Genomic DNA, 19,955 nt, shown 5'->3' on the forward strand with positions numbered 1-19,955 from the left:
AATTGCTTCAGAATTGTTTAGAATAATGTAAAATGTCACCTTGCATTGTTTTCCGAACGCCACCAGGTGGAAATGGACCCGCTGTGCTTGGGTTTGTCATCGGTGCTTGCAGCTATATTTAATCTTTGTTAATGTTGGTTATATACAATTTTTCATTGTTAGTTCATGTTAGTTCCTAGTGCATTAACTATTGTTAACATATACAACATTTGCTTTTTTGTGATCACATGCCAGTACCTGTAGAAACTATGGTGTTTTGGCAGAAATATTGTAGACATTTGAAATATATGTCAGTTTAATTATAAATATTTAATATTGTATATTATGGGAATATGCCATTTTTATGGCAGTATCTACATGGATATTGTTTTTCATCATTTTAAATTCCATAGTTTTTTAGAAACCATAATTACGTCTTGTACTAAAGATCATGGTTTTACCTGTGATCACCATGGTCTTACTAATACCATGGATACTATGCAAGAACTGTAAATGTTTTTAAGGGCAAGTACAAAGAAGAATTTAACAAGAGATTTAAAGCCTCGACCCCCGTGAATTAAGGATGAAGCAATGAGTTATTCCTCCGTAAATATGTTCAGTTCTAATGAAATTTAATAGAAAAAATTAATTCAATAATTAAGATCTTGATGAAAGTGAAATATCAGTTAAGAAGTCCTACTGTCATAGCCTTTAACCAGTAAACATAGATTACTGTTTACAGATTTAATTGTCATTAAATGCAGTAAATGCATATCTGCCTCTCAATCCAATTATGCAATATTAATACTGATAACTGCATTTGCTATTCAATAATAATATCACTATCTACAACTTCATGTTTTATATTTAATTTTGCACTTTATTTTACCTGGCAAACCGACTCGCACACTCACAAGCTCCCACGTGCTGGTTTTTAAAAATTAGTATCTCTCTACAAGATTTTTGAGGGATCATATAACTTAGGAAATTCCTCTTCCATATTTTCAGCAGTCTGTTATGAACTCAGTACAATTTTATATGATTGGCTGTGAATAAAGTCTAAAGTGATAATTGGTTAAGACGAAAACAGCTGCCGCAGCCGCTCAGAAAAAGGCAAAATATTTTTATCTCTTGCGGCGCCTGCCATGAAGTGCCATGCACGTGAAAGAGGCAGGACTTTGGGTGTAGGAGCACCACTTGAGCGCAGCCTGCCTGCCGCTAGCAAAACCACCTGCAATTTTCCACTTTCCACATGCCTCTCATTGAAAATGAACTAGACAATTCCATGAATTGGCTACTGAAAATTTTGAGTGGCTAGTGACCTTGGAAACTACTAGCCACAGTGGCTGTAAAGCCAAAATGTTAATTTCAAACCCTGGTTCTCAGTATTATTATTATTATTTATGTGTAAATTATTGTCCTACCTCTTTTGAAGCACCGCATAAACGGTGTTGTCGCGTATCACCTGTTAGTTTTCACAGCACATTTCAGGATGCACCAATCACAGTCGTTTAGAATTACTGCATAAATATTTTGTCAAACTCATTTTCTGGAGGATACACGGGCAGATTTCCATTTGTATCTGGAGCTACAATCCTTGAATTTAATCGATTCAAACACTTTTTGTGTGTACACATTTTGCCGGTGTAAACATCCTGAGTTTCGCATGCAGACCAATTAATGGAGGATTCTGCTTTTACAGTCAGCCAGTTACCCCCTGGGTACTCAATTGCATGGGCGGACTCATTTCATCACAACACCAACAAGTGCCAACCTTTGAAAGACTGTGGCAGGTAGAGGTGGATTAGAGGTGTTTGTATAACTGTGCAGAGAACTGATTGCCATCTCAAATTAAGAATATTAGTAGTGGTCAGTAGGGGTGTTGGATTTATATAGAAATTTGCCATATATCGTAAATTAACTTGCGGTATGATTTTAATGCATCCATTCGTACAGTTTATAAAGATGCAGAGAGCAGATAATACTGGGCACACTTCTGGTTTGTGCGTGTTCCTATTAGATCGCCCTCCAGCTTGTTAGCGATTTCTCATATCGCGTGATAGTCAAATCTGTACTCCTGAAACAGTTTTTCCATTGATAAGTAACACTTAAGGGTTATTTTCTGCAACACCCTTAAATTTAAGGGAAACTTTAGAGTGATTTTAAGGGAAAATTACACTTAAGGTGCTTTATGCAACCAGGCACTGATCTTAACACCAAAGCAGGCTCACAGAATTAAAAACTTAATGATGTGTAGCACATTAAGGAAAAATACACCTTTCCAAGGGTATTCTCCAAATATTCCACAATATGCATAATATATCATAACTGGGGAAGAAAAGAACAATTAACGTATTTTGCTTATATAGACGACTGAAATTATGAACAATGAGGCAGAAATCCAAACTAAACTTACCGTACTTAATTTTAAAGTGCACATTTGTTTCCTCAGTCATGCTGCGCATCTGTTGCGAGAGTGCGTCTGTAATCTGAGTCGGCCTCTGTAACACATTGGTATTATTATAGTCAATATAATGATTCTTAAATTCCATGATCTATGCTTCGAAGTTTCAGCATAATATTGACGCATTTTTACACCCCGGCCATACATATGTTTTAGGTTCGGGAGGTAGGTTTTACTTACTGAAACCTCCATCTAATATTCACCATAAAAACCTGGCCTGATAACAACCTCATTTTGCTTGGTTTTGGCGGCCCCCTCTGGACATTTCATTTTGAAACTGCAGCCAAACATGGAATGAAGCAAGTAATTTCAGTTTGCAAAAACATTGCAATGTTCATGTAAATTTCATGAGACCAGGCTAGTTAATTCTGTGACCATGCTTAATTTAATGATGAGCCTTTATCTGCCTATTTAAGTGACATTTAATTTATAGTTTAATTAATGGTTCAGTAGGCTAAATGTTCCCATTAGATATGTAAATCTAATGCAAATCTAATACGCATGATCAACGGTCTACATACCGACTGTTTGCTGGTTTACATCGTCAAACATTGTTATCCTTTATTCATATTGGCTCAATGATTAATGTAACAGTAGTTTTATTTTTTCTGTTTATATATGCATTCACGCATGAACCAAATGTTCCTGTGCTCACTATTTGTTATAATAAATATTGACATTTCTGACTTCTATTCTTCTGTTCCACAACACAAAAATTAGGTTAAAAATCATGTTTTTGAGCCAGTGAATAATCAATACTCACATACAGTGCAAATTGCTCCTCCATGTACTTTGTGTCTTCAGCACATTTTAGAAAATATTTACAAAATGTTCCAAAATAATCACGTCAATTTGTAAACATAAATATAAGCCTAATATTTGGATACATTAATAGGCAAATCTACTCCTCTGACAAAAGTAGTGTTAATTAATAATATAATAGTAATAGCCTATTAATAGTCATATTAATGAACAGAGTGAGTGCCCAGTGTCATTCATTCGGGGATACATTAATTTTCTCTATAAGCATTCCAGTTACATTCACAAGCCTTAAAACAAATAAACCAGCTGTAGTGGCTTCCTTTTCAAATTTAGCCACTTCTGTGTATGGGAAAGAGTATTTGACACTACTCGAAGAATATCAGAGAAAAACACTTTGTATTTATTGGATTACAGAAAACATCAAGTAAAAACCTCCCACTCTACCCTTGCCACATCACTTAATGTTTAAAATGGTTGCCTACAGGAAAAGCAAAAGCAGGTGCACTGCATCCTATCTACCACAGGGGGAGCACAAAAAACTAAGTTGACAAACCATATAATAAAGAAATTGATACATTATCAACCTCCCTATATTTATAATTGTATGGCTACTACACCAGCTTTTAAACTAATCATTTTTAATCATAATAGCCTTAAAAACTGTGCTTTACATCTTTAATTAGGGAATGAACTACATGCTACTCATCGCATAAAGAATTGCAAATTATGTAGGCTAATCAGAATCCAGAGGTTCTCAAATTTAAGAATCCAATGGCCCTCAAAGTAATCAGAGAATAGTCAGTATTCTATAATCAACTATAAATCAACAATATTACACCAAACGTTTTTATTTATGAAGATGCAAGCATTACAAAATTTGCAGTCAACTTGTGCAGTATGTAAGATTCAGAAACCCTTGTTATTAATGACACCTGTGGCTGTTAAGTGAACTGCAGCCAGCTACCTGTTGCTCATTCACACACTCCATAGGGACGCGAGCATCGACCAAAACAATGACGTAACGTCATTGAGACTGAACGTGATTCACCGACATCATGCTGACAGATGAGGTAGCATAATTAAAATTACACAGTTATGACTGTTTTACTACAAATTCTGGAAGCTGGTTCCAGCTGCGGGTGGCATAATAGCTAAACACTGTCTCACCTTGTTTTGAGTGAACCCTTGGAATTTCTAACTGACTTGATCCTAATGATCTAATAGGTCTGTATATTTATATTCAACAAGCATATATGCAATGTATTTAGGTCTTAGGCCATCGAGTGATTTATAAATGAGTAGCAGTACTTTAAAATCAATTCTAAATGTAACTGGAAGCCAGTGTAAAGACCTGAAGACTGGAGTAATATGCTCAGATTTTTTGGTTTGGGTGAGAATCCTGGCAGAAGCATTCTAAATGAGCTGCAGGTGTCTATTGGTCTTTTTGGGAAGGCTGGTAAAAAGTCCATTGCAATAGTCCACCCTACTGGTGATGAATGCATGAACAAGTTTAAGTCTTAATAAGTTTAAAACATCTAATTCTCACTCTATTTTTGAGATGATAGTAGGCTGATTTTGTTATTGCTTTGATGTGACTACTGAAACTAAGGTCTGACTCCAAAATGACAACAAGATTCCTTACTTGATTTTTTGTCTTTAGACCCTTTGAGTCAAGATGTGTGTTCACCTTGGGAATTTCACCTTTGTTGCCAAATACAATGACCTCTGTTTTGTCGTTGTTTATCTTAAGGAAGTTATGGCACTTCCATCCGTTAATCTCATCAATGCACTGGCACAGAGAGTTTATGGGGCTGTAGGCGATAGGGATAGGTAAATCTGGGTGTCGTCTGCATAGCTATGGTAAGCAATTTGGTTCTTTCATAATTTGGCCTAGTGGGAGCATATATACAGGTTGAACAGGAGCGGTGCAAGAATTGAGCCTTGTGGGACTTCACACATCATGGATGTCTACTCAGATTCATAGTTGCCTATGTTCACACAAAAACCCCTCCCTTTTAGATATGACCTGAACCAGCTGAGGACCGTCCCAGAGAGCCCTACCCAGTTTTCCAATCTGTCTATGAGAATGTTGTGGTCAACAGTGCCAAAAGCAGCACTGAGATCTAGTAGTATCAGCACTGATATTTTGCCTGAATCAGTATTTAAGCTAATATCATTAAGTATCTTTATGAGCACCGTCTCTGTGCTGTGATGCGGTCGGAAACCAGACTGGAAACTGTCCAAGTAGCAATCTGAGTATAAAAAATTTGTTCAGCTGATTGAAAACAACCTTTTCAATGATCTTGCCTATAAAAGCAAGTTTAGAGAGTGATCTGTAGTTGTTCAGTATAGAGTTATACAGATTGCTCTTTTTTAGAAGGGGCTTGACATCTGCCGTTTTCAGGGACCTCAGAAACGTGCCTGAAAGGAGTGAGGCATTGACTATTTTTAACAGATATTTTTCCAGACAGTTAAACACATTTTTGAAAAAGGATGTGGGGAGTGTGTCAAGATGGCAGGTCAACATTTTAAGATGCTGTACTATTTCTACCATGGTTTTGCCATCAATTGCCTCAAAGTTAGACATAGTTACTAATTTCTTAGTGACTAAAGTTTTTATGGTGGATGCTGTCTGACCCCAGTGCAACATGTGGATGAGCTGATCATCATTCTAATTGAATTGATCTTCATGAAAAATGATGCAAACTCGTTGCATTTGCTGTCAGAGAGCATTTCACAAGGAACCTGTGATGGGGGATTAGTTAGTCTCTCTACAGTAGCAAAAAGAGTACAGATGTTGTTTATATAGCTGTTTATAATGTTTGAGAAGAAAGTCTGCCTAGCTGTACCTAGTTCCAAATTGAATGAAGGCTGTCTTTATAGATGTTAGAATGGACTTCAAGTTTTGTCTTCCGCCACATTCGTTCTGCTTTCCTGCATTTTCTTTTCATGATTTGCACTGCTGTTGTGTTTATCTATCTTTTACAATTGTTTGGAATAAATTACCAGAGTCTCTAAAATATATAAAGGCTGAGAGAAGTTTTAAAACAGCTGTTAAAAGATGGCTTTTTTGTAATTGAATGTTGACTTTTGATGAAATTTGGTTTCAATATTTAGTAATTATCTATGGTTTTTGTTCATTTTTCTGCACCTATGCCTCCATCTTTTTAATTACATTGAGGACCACAATAGAAATAAGCTTTTGGCTTTATTGTGTTTATCCTCAACGTTTTTTTTTAATTGTATGGGATGTTTTGTATTTATCATTCTTGTAAATTTTTGTAAAGCTTGTTAAATAAATAAAAATCCATGGTGCTTTACACTTGCCAGTAATCTTCCTAAACTTTACAGGAGCAATGCCATCAATAGCATTTTTATTTTTTCAATAAAAATTTTGTATTGACTAGAAAAAAAACACAACATATATACATTGAGTCAACATTTAACCCCCACTATTACCCCTCCCCAATCACCAACCCCTGACCCCCAACAAATACCCCTGTGGTCGCAAATAGAACACACACACACACACAAAATACAAAAAAATCCCCATCTCCGCACACCACTCCGGAAATGAGGGAGCCCCATCTGATTTACATCCCCTTAAAATAATCTGCCTGCCAATCATAATACTAGTCAGGACCCAATTTTTTATGTGTTTGTCCCCCAAATTTATTACCGCCCCATCGCCCAGAATACAGAGTCTGGGGCAAAATGAAATTTGAGTGCCCAAAACGTCACATATGAATCTCTGAACCTTCAACCAAAACTCTTGGATCTTAACACACCCCCAAAAAACATGGGTTGTGTCTCCATCCTCTGATTGGCATCGCCAGCAGGTGGGTGTGTCTTTAAGACCAAGCCTATACAATCTAGAGGGGTCCAATAGAATCTATGTAAAATCTTGAATTGCATAAGGCGAACCCTTGCATCTCTAGATGCAGACTTGATGTTTTTTGAATCCTAGCCCACACTCCCTCTCCAATACCAAGTTTAATCTTTCTCCCATAATCTCTTAAAGGAGACCTGCCCTTACATCTCGTGCTTCGGATACTACAGCAACAACAAATCAGAACCAATATGACTGACACCGTAAGCCATATATGTAAACATTCCTCTTTTAGTACAACTCTCTTATGTTCACAGAAAACGTACATAGTTTTCAAAAAGACAATCACCTTACTGTATTGTGCATAATAAAGGTGCGGTTATGAATTATACAGACAGTAAGCATAAAAATAACGACATAGCTCTGGTCTCCGTAACTACAATCAGAGACAATGGTAACTTTAGCTGCATTAGCCATGGAATCAGCTAACAAGCACATTCGGAAAGGCGATTTGCAAACATTCACAAGATATAAAGTGCGATACATGCATCTTCAGGATATAAAGCTGGAACACGAACAGTTGGTACTGATCCATGCTTGAGAATCAAATTTTTGGAAAATCCTGCGTTATATTGACCCTCATTCACAAAGCAGTCCGGTGTAAAATGATTTGCACAAACATACACGAATTTTGGTATGTTTTGGGGCACATTTGCTTCAAAAACAAAACTTGTCCACTGCATCAGTGGCTCTGATGCCGGAAGTACATGAAGACTCTTATGTTCACTTTTACAGCCAACAACAGTACACTTATGGCGCTTACGAAGCTGAGACAATATTCTTGTCACTGTAGCTGCTCCAGTGCGGAAAAAAAATGGCAGACTGTGTGTAGATCACTCAGGGGAGGATCTATGATAATAGGGTGGAGTCCGTCACCAGTCGTGGGCGAGGCCTGCTCTAACGTGTAGGGCTTTACTGGTTGTTTAGATCAGTGTTACTATCAGAAATAATAATTATTTCTTTAGTTATTAATTAATATTTAAATTAATTAATTGAATCTAACTCATTAAAACCTCATATGAGGCTCCAGTAAATGTAGTGCGCTACGTTTAGGAGTGGGTTTGGTTATTAGCAATAATTAATAATTATCAAAGATAATTAATTATTAAAATCAATAGAACATTGATGAGAATCAATGTTAGTTTTTTTTAATCCTTTAAATCAACAATTATCAAAGATAATCACTAATCATTAACATCGATGAAACATTCATTAAAATTAACACTAGCTTATTGATCATTCAAATTCGATTAACATTGACGGAGCACCACCCTGGAATCAGGGACTAATAACCAGATAGTATAAGTCTCAATATTAGATTGTTTTCTTAGGAAAATCGACATCCGCAGAATATCGATTTTCAGGAAAAAAATCAAGGAATGAAGGCTTGAATCCGAGCACTGACATCCCATCAGCATGACACAGGTGAATGCAAAACAAACCAAAACACTTCTCTTTGTAATATAAACAAAGTTTATTTATGCAGTAATATCAATTAATAATTAATACAATGCAGTCAATAAATTTCCAACTTACAACTACAAACTAAACAGTGATATGATTAGATATGGAAATAATTCTATAACACATGAGGGTGTGTGTGTGTGAGAGAGCGAGTGTGTGTGTGTGTGTGTGTGTGGTTAGTACGAGAGAGAGAGAGAGAGAGAGAGAATAAAGTGACGGCCCCAAAGCCGATTTCGCGATCGTGGGAGAGAAAGCAGCTGTTAGTTTATCGCTCAGAGACGAGGTGGACGGCTCGTAAAAGTCCTGCGTTCTTTGACTCTTTAATGGATAACTCAGTTTGCCGGTTTCACCCGCGATGGCGAAAATGCACAACAGTCCAATTTGGTTGGACCACAATACAGCAAAACAAATTCGTGATAATTAATACCCTGAGTATTAATAATGAGCGGACATGGCGGTCCGTAAACTGTACAAGCAAAAACCTTGAAACACAAGAATAACACACTATAATATTCTATCTCTGCCCAGACGTAAACCTCTTACTTGAATTGCATGAGGACACAGGTAGAATGTGTGTCCCTCAGTCCATTAATTCCAACCCGGTTCCTTGAGGCTCGTGTGGTGACGGGAGGCCATTTTCTCGCTCTGCTGGCGGGCACGGCTGTTGATTCTCTGCGGGCTGGCGGTGAACTCAGAAATGTCGACTTGATTGAAGATGGAAGAGAAATCTTTAATCTCTTCACTTCTGTAGGCAAACGGATGAAGATGCGGATTGCTCGGCGGTCTCCTTCGGATCCATTAGAGTGTTCGGTTGAACACAGAGTAATCTCAACTCGTCCAGCGAGATGGAGATTGTATGGCCACAGTTTCGAGTCGGACATTACTTCCTTGTGCCACGAGGTTGCACCTGAGAGCAGTGATGAGTTACGTCTATACCCGGTGAACAAAGTTGCTGGAAGCAAATCCCGGAAGCATTTCAGAGGTATTTCAACTCCTGATGATGTCATGGTTTGAGGGACGTTCTGTTGTGTGCCTCATCCAATAGGAGTTGAGAGTTCGATCCTTTAGTGAGCAAGGCTTCATGGGATTTGTAGTCTGTTTTGGACTCCCTTTGTTTGATTTTGGCACAATTTTTATCAGTATAAATTATGACCTGGTATGTGGGGGCCTGAGTTAGGTTTTTACGACTGTGTTAGGCCTGCCTTTGTCTTCTATCTGAATACATGAGTCCCAACACTATTGTTTATACAGATGACCGTGGTACCTTCAGGTGTTTGGAAATTGCTCCCAAGGACGAATCAGACTTGCGGAGGTCCATATTTTTTTTCTGAGGTCTTGGCTGATTTCTTTTGATGTTCCCTTGATGTCAAGCAAAGAGGTACTGAGTTTGAAGATAGGGCTTAAAATACATCCACAGGTACACCTCCAATTCAGTACATCTCTTATCAGAAGCTAATTAGCTAATTGTCTAAAGGCTTGGCATCATTTTCTGGAATTTTCTAAGCTGCTTAATGGCACAGTTAACTTAGTGTATGTAAACTTCTGACCCACTAGAATTGTTTACAGACAATCTGTCCGTAAACAATTGTTGGAAAAATTACTCGTATCATGCACAAAGTAGATATCCTAAACGACTTGCCAAAACTATAGTTTGCTAAAATTAAATCTGTGGAGTGGTTAAAAATGAGTTTTAATGACTTCAACCTAAGTGTATGTAAACTTCTGACTTCAACTGTAGCCTTCATAAATTGCACACTAGAATTCTCATTTATGCACCTCTTTTTGACAGAGACAGATATAACTTCAGTGGCAGGAGAAATCAATATTTCAAAGAAAATACAGAAATGGTCAGACAGTGCTACGTCCTTAAAGGGATAGTTCACCCAAAAATGAAAATTCTCTCATTATTTACTCAACCTCATGATATCCCAGGTGTATGACTTTTTTTCTTCACCACATTTGAAGAAAAATAGAAAAATATCTTAGCTCAGTAGGATCTTGAAATGCAAGTGAATGGAGATTTCTCTTTTGAAGCTCCAAAAATCACAGACAGTCAGCATAAACATCATCCATATGACACCAGCTGTTAAATAAATGTCTTCTAAAGTGACACGACGATTTTGGTGCGAAAAAGATAAATATTTATGTAATTTTTAAACTCTAAATCGTGCTTCCTTTTTGCAGCGGTATGCACATGTGACATTATTGCATTGGCATTTGAAACACTTGAGAACTGACGCACGTGTGTCACAGCCGGAAGAGCAGCACTGTTTACAAGTGAAGATGAGGAACGCTGTACAGTAGCTGTACTTATCTGTTTCTTTACTCACAAAGGTGCGTTTGTGTGCTTATCCTGGATGTCTCAACCGAGTGGAAAACGTAAGATTACGTCTGTATCATGGCAATGCGAATACATCACACGAGAGACCGCCTGGACCCTCTTGTGAAGCCTAATGGAAGCGATTGTTTATAGTTAAAACTTAAAACATTTATCTTAAATATTTATCTTTTTCACATCAAAAGTGATAGTATGGCTTTAGAAAAAAATATTTAACCGCTGAAGTCATAATGATGACGTTTATGCTGACTGTCTGAGATTTTTGGAGCTTCAAAAGAGAAATCTCCATTCACTTGCATTTTAAGAACCTATTGAGCTAAGATATTTTTCTTCATATGTGTTCTGGTGAAGAAAGTCAGTCATACACACCTGGGATATCATGAGGGTGAGTAAATAATGAGAGAATTTTTCTTTTTGGGTGAACCATCCCTTTAATAAGAGTGGATGAAATGTTCAGACCATTACTAATGAGCAGATTCAGATTGTGTACACGATTGTGCATGGGTCCATCTACATGCTGAGTCAGATCAAATGTGTTTAAAAGTTATTTTGCAGAGTTGTGTTCAGGATTATCTATATGAATGATGAAATCCCCAGCAATAACAAAACAGTCAAATTCAGAGGAAGTTGCTGATAACAGTTCTGTAAAATCATCAACAAAAGCTGGAGAGTATTTTGGAGGCCTATAAATAATTATAAATAGAATGTGTGGAGCACCTTTTAGTACAATACGTAGACGTTCAATGGTCAAATAATCACCAAGTGATACATGCTTGCATTGAAAGACATCTTTAAATATCGCAGCTAATCCTCCACCTTTACTAACTGCTCTGCAGACACTCATAGATGTTTGGAGGGGCTGATTTATTGAGGACCGTTGCACTGCAGCTGTTATCTAACCACGTTTCATTTAGAAAGAGAAAATCCAGGTTGTTAGTGGTGATGAGGTGACTGACTAAAAATGACTTGTTCTTTAGTGAGCGGGTGTTTAAAAGTGCTAACTCGTTTAGATAGGTTTGCCATATGTCTTGAAAAGGCCTTAGTCTTTCTATCACTTATCATAATAGACATAGAAAAAGCTACAGGCACATTGGGTTCCCACTTGTTCTGTGTACATTTGTGAATGTTGCTTCTACCATAGCAGGGACATGACACATATCACTGAGAGCTGTTATCAGTTGTTTGTTGTTTACCAAGAGCAGAAGAAAGACAATGTGTGCCCTAGCGTTGTGGCAGTGGCCGGAGAGCTCTCTCTGAGGGAGGGGGAGTGTGAGCAGGGCCCACAGGCTTTGGTGGTAGAGGGGCCCGCTGTTTTTTTGGTTGGTATCTGGGGGCATGCAGCAATAGAACTGGAGAGCTTTCTTCCAGCATACACTAGTTCCTCCATTTTCTCAGAGAAGCTCAGAAGTGGGGATGTTGGCGAGAGGGAGAACGTGTGTGGTGAGAGATGCTTTGGCTCTGGTGTTTATGGAGGCTGAAGTATGTTATCTTTGCTCCCTTGGCTTTTTTCCAGGAAATCGTCCTAGGGTCCTGTATCTTGGAGCAGTTCTAAGTCATCACAGTCTGACTGTAGTATACTCTGTGTGTGGAGCTTAGCCTGGATTGTGTCCCTGAGCAGTTAATGTTGTGGTTGCACTGTGTTATTGTGGGATTTGTTGATCGAATTTACATCCAGGTGCTGAAGTGTGATCCTGTAGTCATCCTGGCACTGCGGTGGTGTTTGTGTGCCATCCAGGTTGAGTGGATTTGTGCACGTTGCAGATGAATGAAGGAGAGAGAAGTAGATATTGTCCTTTAGTGGTTCAAATCTATTTTAAAGATGTATTGGGGGTGGAAGAATATCAGTATTGGCTAGTCGTGTCATAACTGTATCTGGGGTAGATGATGCTAATGCTGCAATGTGATATTCGTGACAGCCTGATGTCTCAAGCACCTTTGGGTCTAGCTCCCTGTTTATGCCATTGGTTTGTGCTCTCACTTTCACCAGTTTCTTTTGGCATCTGTTCTGCTGGTTAATCTAGGCTCAGTATAGCCTGTTCAAGAATGTTAGATTCAAAGGACTCACTGGCTGTAGGCTTCGGGGGTCCACGGTCATGCTCTCATGTGGTTCAGGGGTGGCAGTACTGCAAGTAACTTTGTTTCAAGAACTGAAATCTTTTGTAGAAGTCTGTAGCAGTTTGAACAGCAATTGGAGTTTAAGCCGAAAGGAGGCATTTTCTTTCAAGTCTGTCTGTGTGAAGGCAGCTGTGTTGTCTCGTTTCAGGAATGTAAACTGCTGGTAGTAGGAGACTGGCAGACCGCTTTGACAGAAAATCCACTTTTTGTAGTAATATTTCAGTCCCAAATATCTCTGGTTTTAGTGTGTGTGCCAAATTGGGTTGTTTAAGCACTGTGCTGAACTGATACGAAAATAAGATATTAAACAGCAAAAGCAAGGTAGAAAAGCACGGAGCAGTAAGCAAAAGCATCTGAACAGTAGCAAAGCATGAAGTGCAGTTTTTCATTATTTTTCATTGTTTCTCATCAGTGCAAACTGTAGCCTACAGTATATTTTATAATTTTTCATAAATTTCTTACAAGGTAATAACTTAAAATGCACATGATATTAAATTACACACACTGTGTAAAGCCCCCACCCACAAAATATGCAGTAGGTTACCTGTAACTACAGTATATACGACAAGAGGGGCATAAACTCCTACTCGTGCTCCATCACGGCCTGGTCACGCCCTCCTCCTCATCACACTCATGCTGATCATACTCTATATTTCCTCCAGACCGATTAAATTTCCCAATTTTTCAAATTATTAGTGTGCATTAATATCAAAGACTGGATGGCCAATATTTTGCTTTACTAAATTCGGACAAAATAAATATTAATTATTGGTATTATTTATTGGAACAAAAAATTCTAAACATAAGATACTAAAATATAACCACAATGCATGTACTGTTACTGTATGTGATCTACAGTTAAGGACCTGGGTGTCAGGTTTGATAACAATTTGTCTTTTGAAAATCACATTTCAAATGTTTTTAGAACAGCATTATTCCACCTTAGAAATATTGCTAAACTACGAAACATGCTCTCTATTTCTGAGGCAGAAAAGCATGTTCATGCATTCATTACCTTAAGGGTAGATTATTGTAATTCACTATTAGGTGGATGTCCTGTAGTCTAAATAAACAAGCTTCAGTTGGTTCAAATACAGCAGATAGAGTTCTTTCTAGATCCAGAAAATCAGATCATATACACCCAATTCTGTCATCACTAACTCTGGCTACCTGTTAGGATTCATATCAGTTTCATAATACTGGTACTTTCTGTGCATGGTTAGAACGACATGAGGGTGTGTAATCAAAATGAAAATGTCACCAAGTCAATGTTTCTGAAAAGTTAGAATGAAATGTACTAGGACTAGGATAAACATCTTTCTGAAGGGATGTTAGATGAATTTTTTCTTGATAAAATGTTCAGTTCACAAACACCTACCTTATCCCCCTCCGCCACATGGCAGATAACTTCACCAGTAGCTGGATTGATGGTTGGAAACGTTTTCTTGCTTACTGCATCTTGCCACTCATTGTTAATGAAGATCTATAAAAAGAAGGCATATATTTTAGCGTGCCATAATAGACAACACGTTTAGAATTCAGCTTATAAAAATGCTATACTGATTTATTGACATTTACCTCAATTTGGATAAAATGGAAAGTTTTGGAACTGCACTTGAAGATGAAACTGTCAAGACATGTTTATAGGCTTCCAGGCAGGTTTAAATTTTGTCTGTCACAGGATTTGACAGTCCATGAAAATGGAAAGCCATATCAAACACGGTATTAAATGAAGGGCATTTTGCAATGGGATTGGGGTCTTCAAAAATTATTTCTTGCCCAAAGTGTGTCAAGTACCTGATTAACCGTACGCATATGAGAGGCCCTGAAATGACCTTTTAGATGACTGGTCAACCAACACTGTAATCTGTTCTTTCTCAATGCAGTGTAAAAGAATAACAATTCACTGCTCTTATGTTGTCTCCTTACATTATCATTTGTTCTTCAAAACGTACAGTATAACTGCTCTGTTTATTGCAACTGTGCTACCTGATGTAACTGGATTTATCAGACTAGATCTTAAGCCTGGTTTATACTTGAAGCATCGAGTACAGAAAGTGACATCATCACTTTCATCATGTCACCTAGTCTCTGCAAGACGCAGTTGTGTACAAGCCAATTTTTTTCAACTTTCTGCACACAGCACTAAAATCCTATTGGATGGATTTGAGGGAAGGGGCAGGGCACATTAGCCTTTATTTTCAAAGTTCAAAGAAGGTGTATTGTCATTTCTCTTCTACGTGGTAGAAGAGGAAATGAAATAAAAATACAGCTGCAAGCAGCGATGACGGGCCCAAGCACCATTGGTCCATTTCCAGCCGGTGGCTTTTGGAAAACAATGCAAGGTGGACACATGCATTGGGCATTTGACATTAAACAATTTTTAAGCAATTTGAGTAAATATAAGAGAACTATTTTAAAGTCTGTTGTGAGAGCCAAACTTCCTGCTGTCGGGTGGTGGTGCTATGACCATGAGCCAAAATAGTCATATCAATGTGATTAGCCCCTAAGACTAAACACATCTCAATTTTGATAAAAATAACACATTGCACACAGAAGATAAGACACTTCCTGTTTCCCATTTTTCACCATTAATTTAATGCCTCGCCATGGCAACACCGTTTGATATATAAAAAAAATCTGTTCACAATTCTGCATCTTCAATGTCTTGGCATAATATTGTCTAAATGTAGTGACAGTCTCATGAATCCCCCAGGATGAGTATTTATAAGTTCAGAGACTGCAATATTCAAAGAAATCCAAAATGGGGGTGCTTCAGAAACCCAATTATATGCCCATTTTAAAGGGGGTGCTACAGAGACCCCCCCCCCCCCACACCCATGTGTGAACTTTTGCCCAGTCCTAATGGCAGACGACTCTGATGTGTGTGCAAAATTTGATGGCGGGCCCAAGCACAACTGGTCCATTTTCACCTGGTGGCTTTCGGAAAACAATGCAAGGTGGACACATGCATTTGGCATTTGACATTATTCTAAACAATTTTTAAGCAAATTGAGTAAATATAAGAGGACTATTTTAAAGTCTGCTGTAAGAGCCACACTTCCTGTTGATGCTCATTGACCTCACCCATGGGTTTGACTTTACTTTGCTTAAATTAGTTCACATTTACCATATAGTGTGCTGTTCAAAATTGTTCATAATGTTGACAAATTATACATCTTTATAATATGTCAACATTATTAACTCTTTTTTGACTAGACTATATAGTATATGTAAACTAATTTAAGCAAAGTGACATCAGTTCTGGGGGGGCATGCACATCAACAGGTTAAAGTTTGTTGTAAGAGCCACACTTCCTGCTGCCAGGTGGTGGCGCTATGACCGTGACCCAAAATAGTCAAATCCATGTGATTAGCCCCCAAGACAAAACATACATCTCAATTTTGATCTAAATCACACATTGCACACAAAAGATATAACACACCACCTGTTTCCCATTTTTCACCATTAATTTAATGCCTAGCCATGGCAACACCATTCGATATACCAAAATCTGTTTGCAATTTAGCATCTTCAATGTCTTGGCATAACGTTGTCTAAATGTAGTGACAGTCTCATGAATCCCCTAGGAGGAGTATTTAAAAGCAATATTAAAAAAATCCAATATGGCTGACTTCCTGTTTGGCGGACCTAATGACTATAATTATGAAAGCTGTCCGGCTTGATGAGAACTAGATATGCACCAATTTTGGTGACTGTAGGTGAAAATGGGGGTGCTACAGAGGCTGTCTTGCATGCCCATTTTAAAGTGGGAGCTACAGAGCCACCCCTACATGCCCATGCGTGAACTTTTGCCCAGACCTAATGACCAAAGACTCTGATGTGTGGGCAAAATTCCATTAAATTTTAAGCATGGCAAGAGCCTCAAAAACACTCAAGTATAGGAAGGAATAATAACAATTAATGTGTTACCATGGCAACAGTATTTAAGGTATCAGATATTCCTTTACAGTTTCTTCCTTCTGCTCTGACAATGTTCCCCAACTCTGAGGACTGGTTTTTCCAGCAGGACAATGCTCCATGCCACACAGCCAGGTCAATCAAGGTGTGGATGGAGGACCACTGGATCAAGACCCTGTCATGGCCAGCCCAATCTCCAGACCAGAACCCCGCTGAAAACCTCTGGAATGTGATCAAGAGGAAGATGGATGGCCACAAGCCATCAAACAAAGCCGAGCTCCTTGAATTCTTCCTCTAGGAGTGGCATAAAGTCACCCAACGGCAATGTAAAAGACTGGTAGAGAGCATGCCAAGACGCATGAAAGCTGTGATTGAAAATCAGGGTTATTCCACCAAATATTGATTTCTGAACTCTTCCTAAGTTAAAAAATTAGTAATGTGTTAAAAATGAATATGAACTTGTTTTCTTTGCATTATTCCAGGTCTGAAAACACTGCATCGTTTTTTGTTATTTTGACCAGTTGTCATTTTCTGCAAATAAATGCTCTAAATGACAATATTTTTATTTGGAATTTGGAAGAAATGTTGTCAGTACTTAAACAAAATAAATAACAAAAACTTTCATTTTACTCAAACACATACCTATAAATAGTATATCCAAAGAAACTGATAATTTTGCAGTGGTCTCTTAATTTTTTCCAGAGGTGTATATATGTGAAGATGCCCCCTTCTTGGTTTGCTTCATACCTTTTATCAGTTTTCAGTTGCATGACGCCAACATGTTGTCAACAGTCAGTCATGCCTTTTAATTTACAAATAATCAGGTACTTGTTTTTTGAGGGTTAGAGTACTCGACTACAAAATTACTCAGAAATGCCCATCCATAGTCCATCCTAACCAGCTCTGAGAAAGGTAACAGGTGCCAAGTGGCAGCACCATCACTGTGCTGCTTTAGCTGCGGTCTGGACCTCTGGATAGTAATTTACAGCCGATTAATGATATTAAAATGTTTTTAATAAATATTGAATTAAAGATTCAATGCACTCACTGCACTGGTGTGATGTTATTCCTAAAAAAAAACAATATTTTTGAATATGAAAAATTTACCAAAGCCCAGACCTCAGTGACCTCATAGACGGTTACAGCCATACTTTTTTGTTCGACAATGCAGTGAGCAAACATCAGTATTTTGTTGCTGAAGTAGAGAAAAAATTTTTTTAATAAAAAATGTGCAACCCAAAGCTGATTTTCTATAATCTGGTTTTAATTAAAAATTCCAAAACATAGACCTGCTGTCCCCATATGAGCACATCGATTTTTAGGCATACTGTTTGTTGTTCTAAGAAATTGCTTTTTTGCATGGTTATCAAGTCTACTGCAGTGCACACTAGAGGTGGGGGAAAACTGATACTGTATGTATATATATATATATATATATATATATATTATCAACACACACACATTTTTGCAAGAGTACTGTAATTAAAAGATCAAATTAAATTAAATAACTGTAATTACAGATTTAGGTTAAATTAGCATGTCAGTCTTTATTTTTCTTCTTTTTAGGGCAGCAGTAGCTCTAGCAGCAAAGGGCCATCCACATCAAAAGTTGCAGATCAGCCCACAATTCAGCAAACACTTGAGAAACAAATCACCTATGCACCCACATCTAAACATGCTAAAGACCTGAACAATGCAGTAGCATACTTCATTGCCAAAGATGTGATGCCCTTTCAAGTTGTGGAGAAACCTGGATTTTTGAAACTAATGAAGATGGCAGCGCTTCTTTACAAAGTGCCGTCAAGAAAATTATTTTCAAAGAAAGAAATCTTCAAGATGTACACAGAAGTCAGGGCTCAGGTGCAGAAACAAGTGGCAGAAGGGGTGTGGTTTTCGGCAACTACTGAGCTTGGACCAGCAATGGTGGTAGCGGAGAACCATACATCAGCTTCACAGTGCATTTCCGCTCTCCAGATTGGGAACTGAAGTCCTTCTGCCACGAAGCTGTTTTTTTTCCAGAGGACCACACAGCTGACAACATCTTAGAATTCTCTGAAAACATGCTGCAGGAGTGGAGCATCACAAAGAATCGTTTGTCTAACATCACAACAGACAATGCAACCAACATGAAAAAAAGCATTTCATGGTTTACCCTGTGTTTGGCTTGGCTGTTTTAGCCATAACCTAAATCTAGCTATAGCAAAGTGCTCAAAATTCAAAGAGTTGACTCAGCTATACGAGCATGCAGGCATCTTGTACAGGGATTCTCTCATAGCTGGAAAAGAGAGAATTGAAGAAGAATCAGGCAATCCTGAACATTCCTGAAAAAAATCACTCATTCATGATGTAGTGACAAGATTGGGGTCCACTTTCAAAATGATTGAGAGATTTCTGGAACAGCATCAGGCTTGTTGTGCAGTGCTCGTAGCAGACAGAAGCTCATGGCATCTAATGCCAAAAGACAGTGACGTGCACACTTTGGATACGGTCTGCCAACTTCTGGGGCTTCTAAATGACTTCACAGATCTACTGGGTTCTGAAACAAAGACCACCCTGTCATCTTTGAAGCCTGTTATGGAGCACATCACTGGCATACTGAATGAAAAGGAGGAAGATGATGCCCTAACAAAACAATTGAAAAAGGTAATGATGGATGATCTGCAACACCGTTACTCCTCTGAGAAAGTCAGTAAGGTGATTAACATTGCTTGCTTCATTGATCCCCGTTTCAAGGGCAACTTCTCAAAACAAGGATGACACCATCAGTTTCACAGTAGAGTAAGCTGTGAACCTGGCAGAAATGACATCACTGTCACCTCAAGAATTACCTGCCCCTACTTCTGATCAAAAGCAAGGAAGCAGCACTTCCACCACCACTGTCACTTCTGCTGCTACAAAGAAGAAAGACAAATCTCTGTCTTGCTTGCTGAAAAAAATTACATCAGAAAAAATACAAAGGGTCAAAGGAGGAGAAGATGCCCCCTTAAAAGTAAGAGTGACAATGGAGATTAAATTGTATTTGT

General features: G+C 38.1%; 1 protein-coding gene across 2 annotated transcripts in view; it reads right to left on the reverse strand.

Moving 5' to 3' along the window:
- aldh2.2 (aldehyde dehydrogenase 2 family member, tandem duplicate 2) overlaps window positions 1-19,955 on the reverse strand; it is an 86,385-nt gene that overhangs the window by 63,623 nt on the left and 2,807 nt on the right. Inside the window, exons 1-3 of one of the 2 annotated variants that reach the window (XM_051689560.1) lie at window positions 14,590-14,607; window positions 14,390-14,494; window positions 2,396-2,480 (exon numbers count right to left, since the gene is read on the reverse strand). In XM_051689560.1, coding sequence (XP_051545520.1) covers window positions 2,396-2,419 — 24 coding nt within the window. In that variant the 5' untranslated portion in view covers window positions 2,420-2,480; window positions 14,390-14,494; window positions 14,590-14,607. Of the gene's footprint in view, window positions 1-2,395; window positions 2,481-14,389; window positions 14,495-14,589; window positions 14,608-19,955 lie in introns of those variants that run through there. The other variant, XM_051689552.1, reaches the window with a different exon arrangement.

The sequence above is a fragment of the Myxocyprinus asiaticus genome, chromosome 4 (genome assembly GCF_019703515.2).
Source record: "Myxocyprinus asiaticus isolate MX2 ecotype Aquarium Trade chromosome 4, UBuf_Myxa_2, whole genome shotgun sequence".
Lineage (NCBI taxonomy): Eukaryota > Metazoa > Chordata > Actinopteri > Cypriniformes > Catostomidae > Myxocyprinus > Myxocyprinus asiaticus.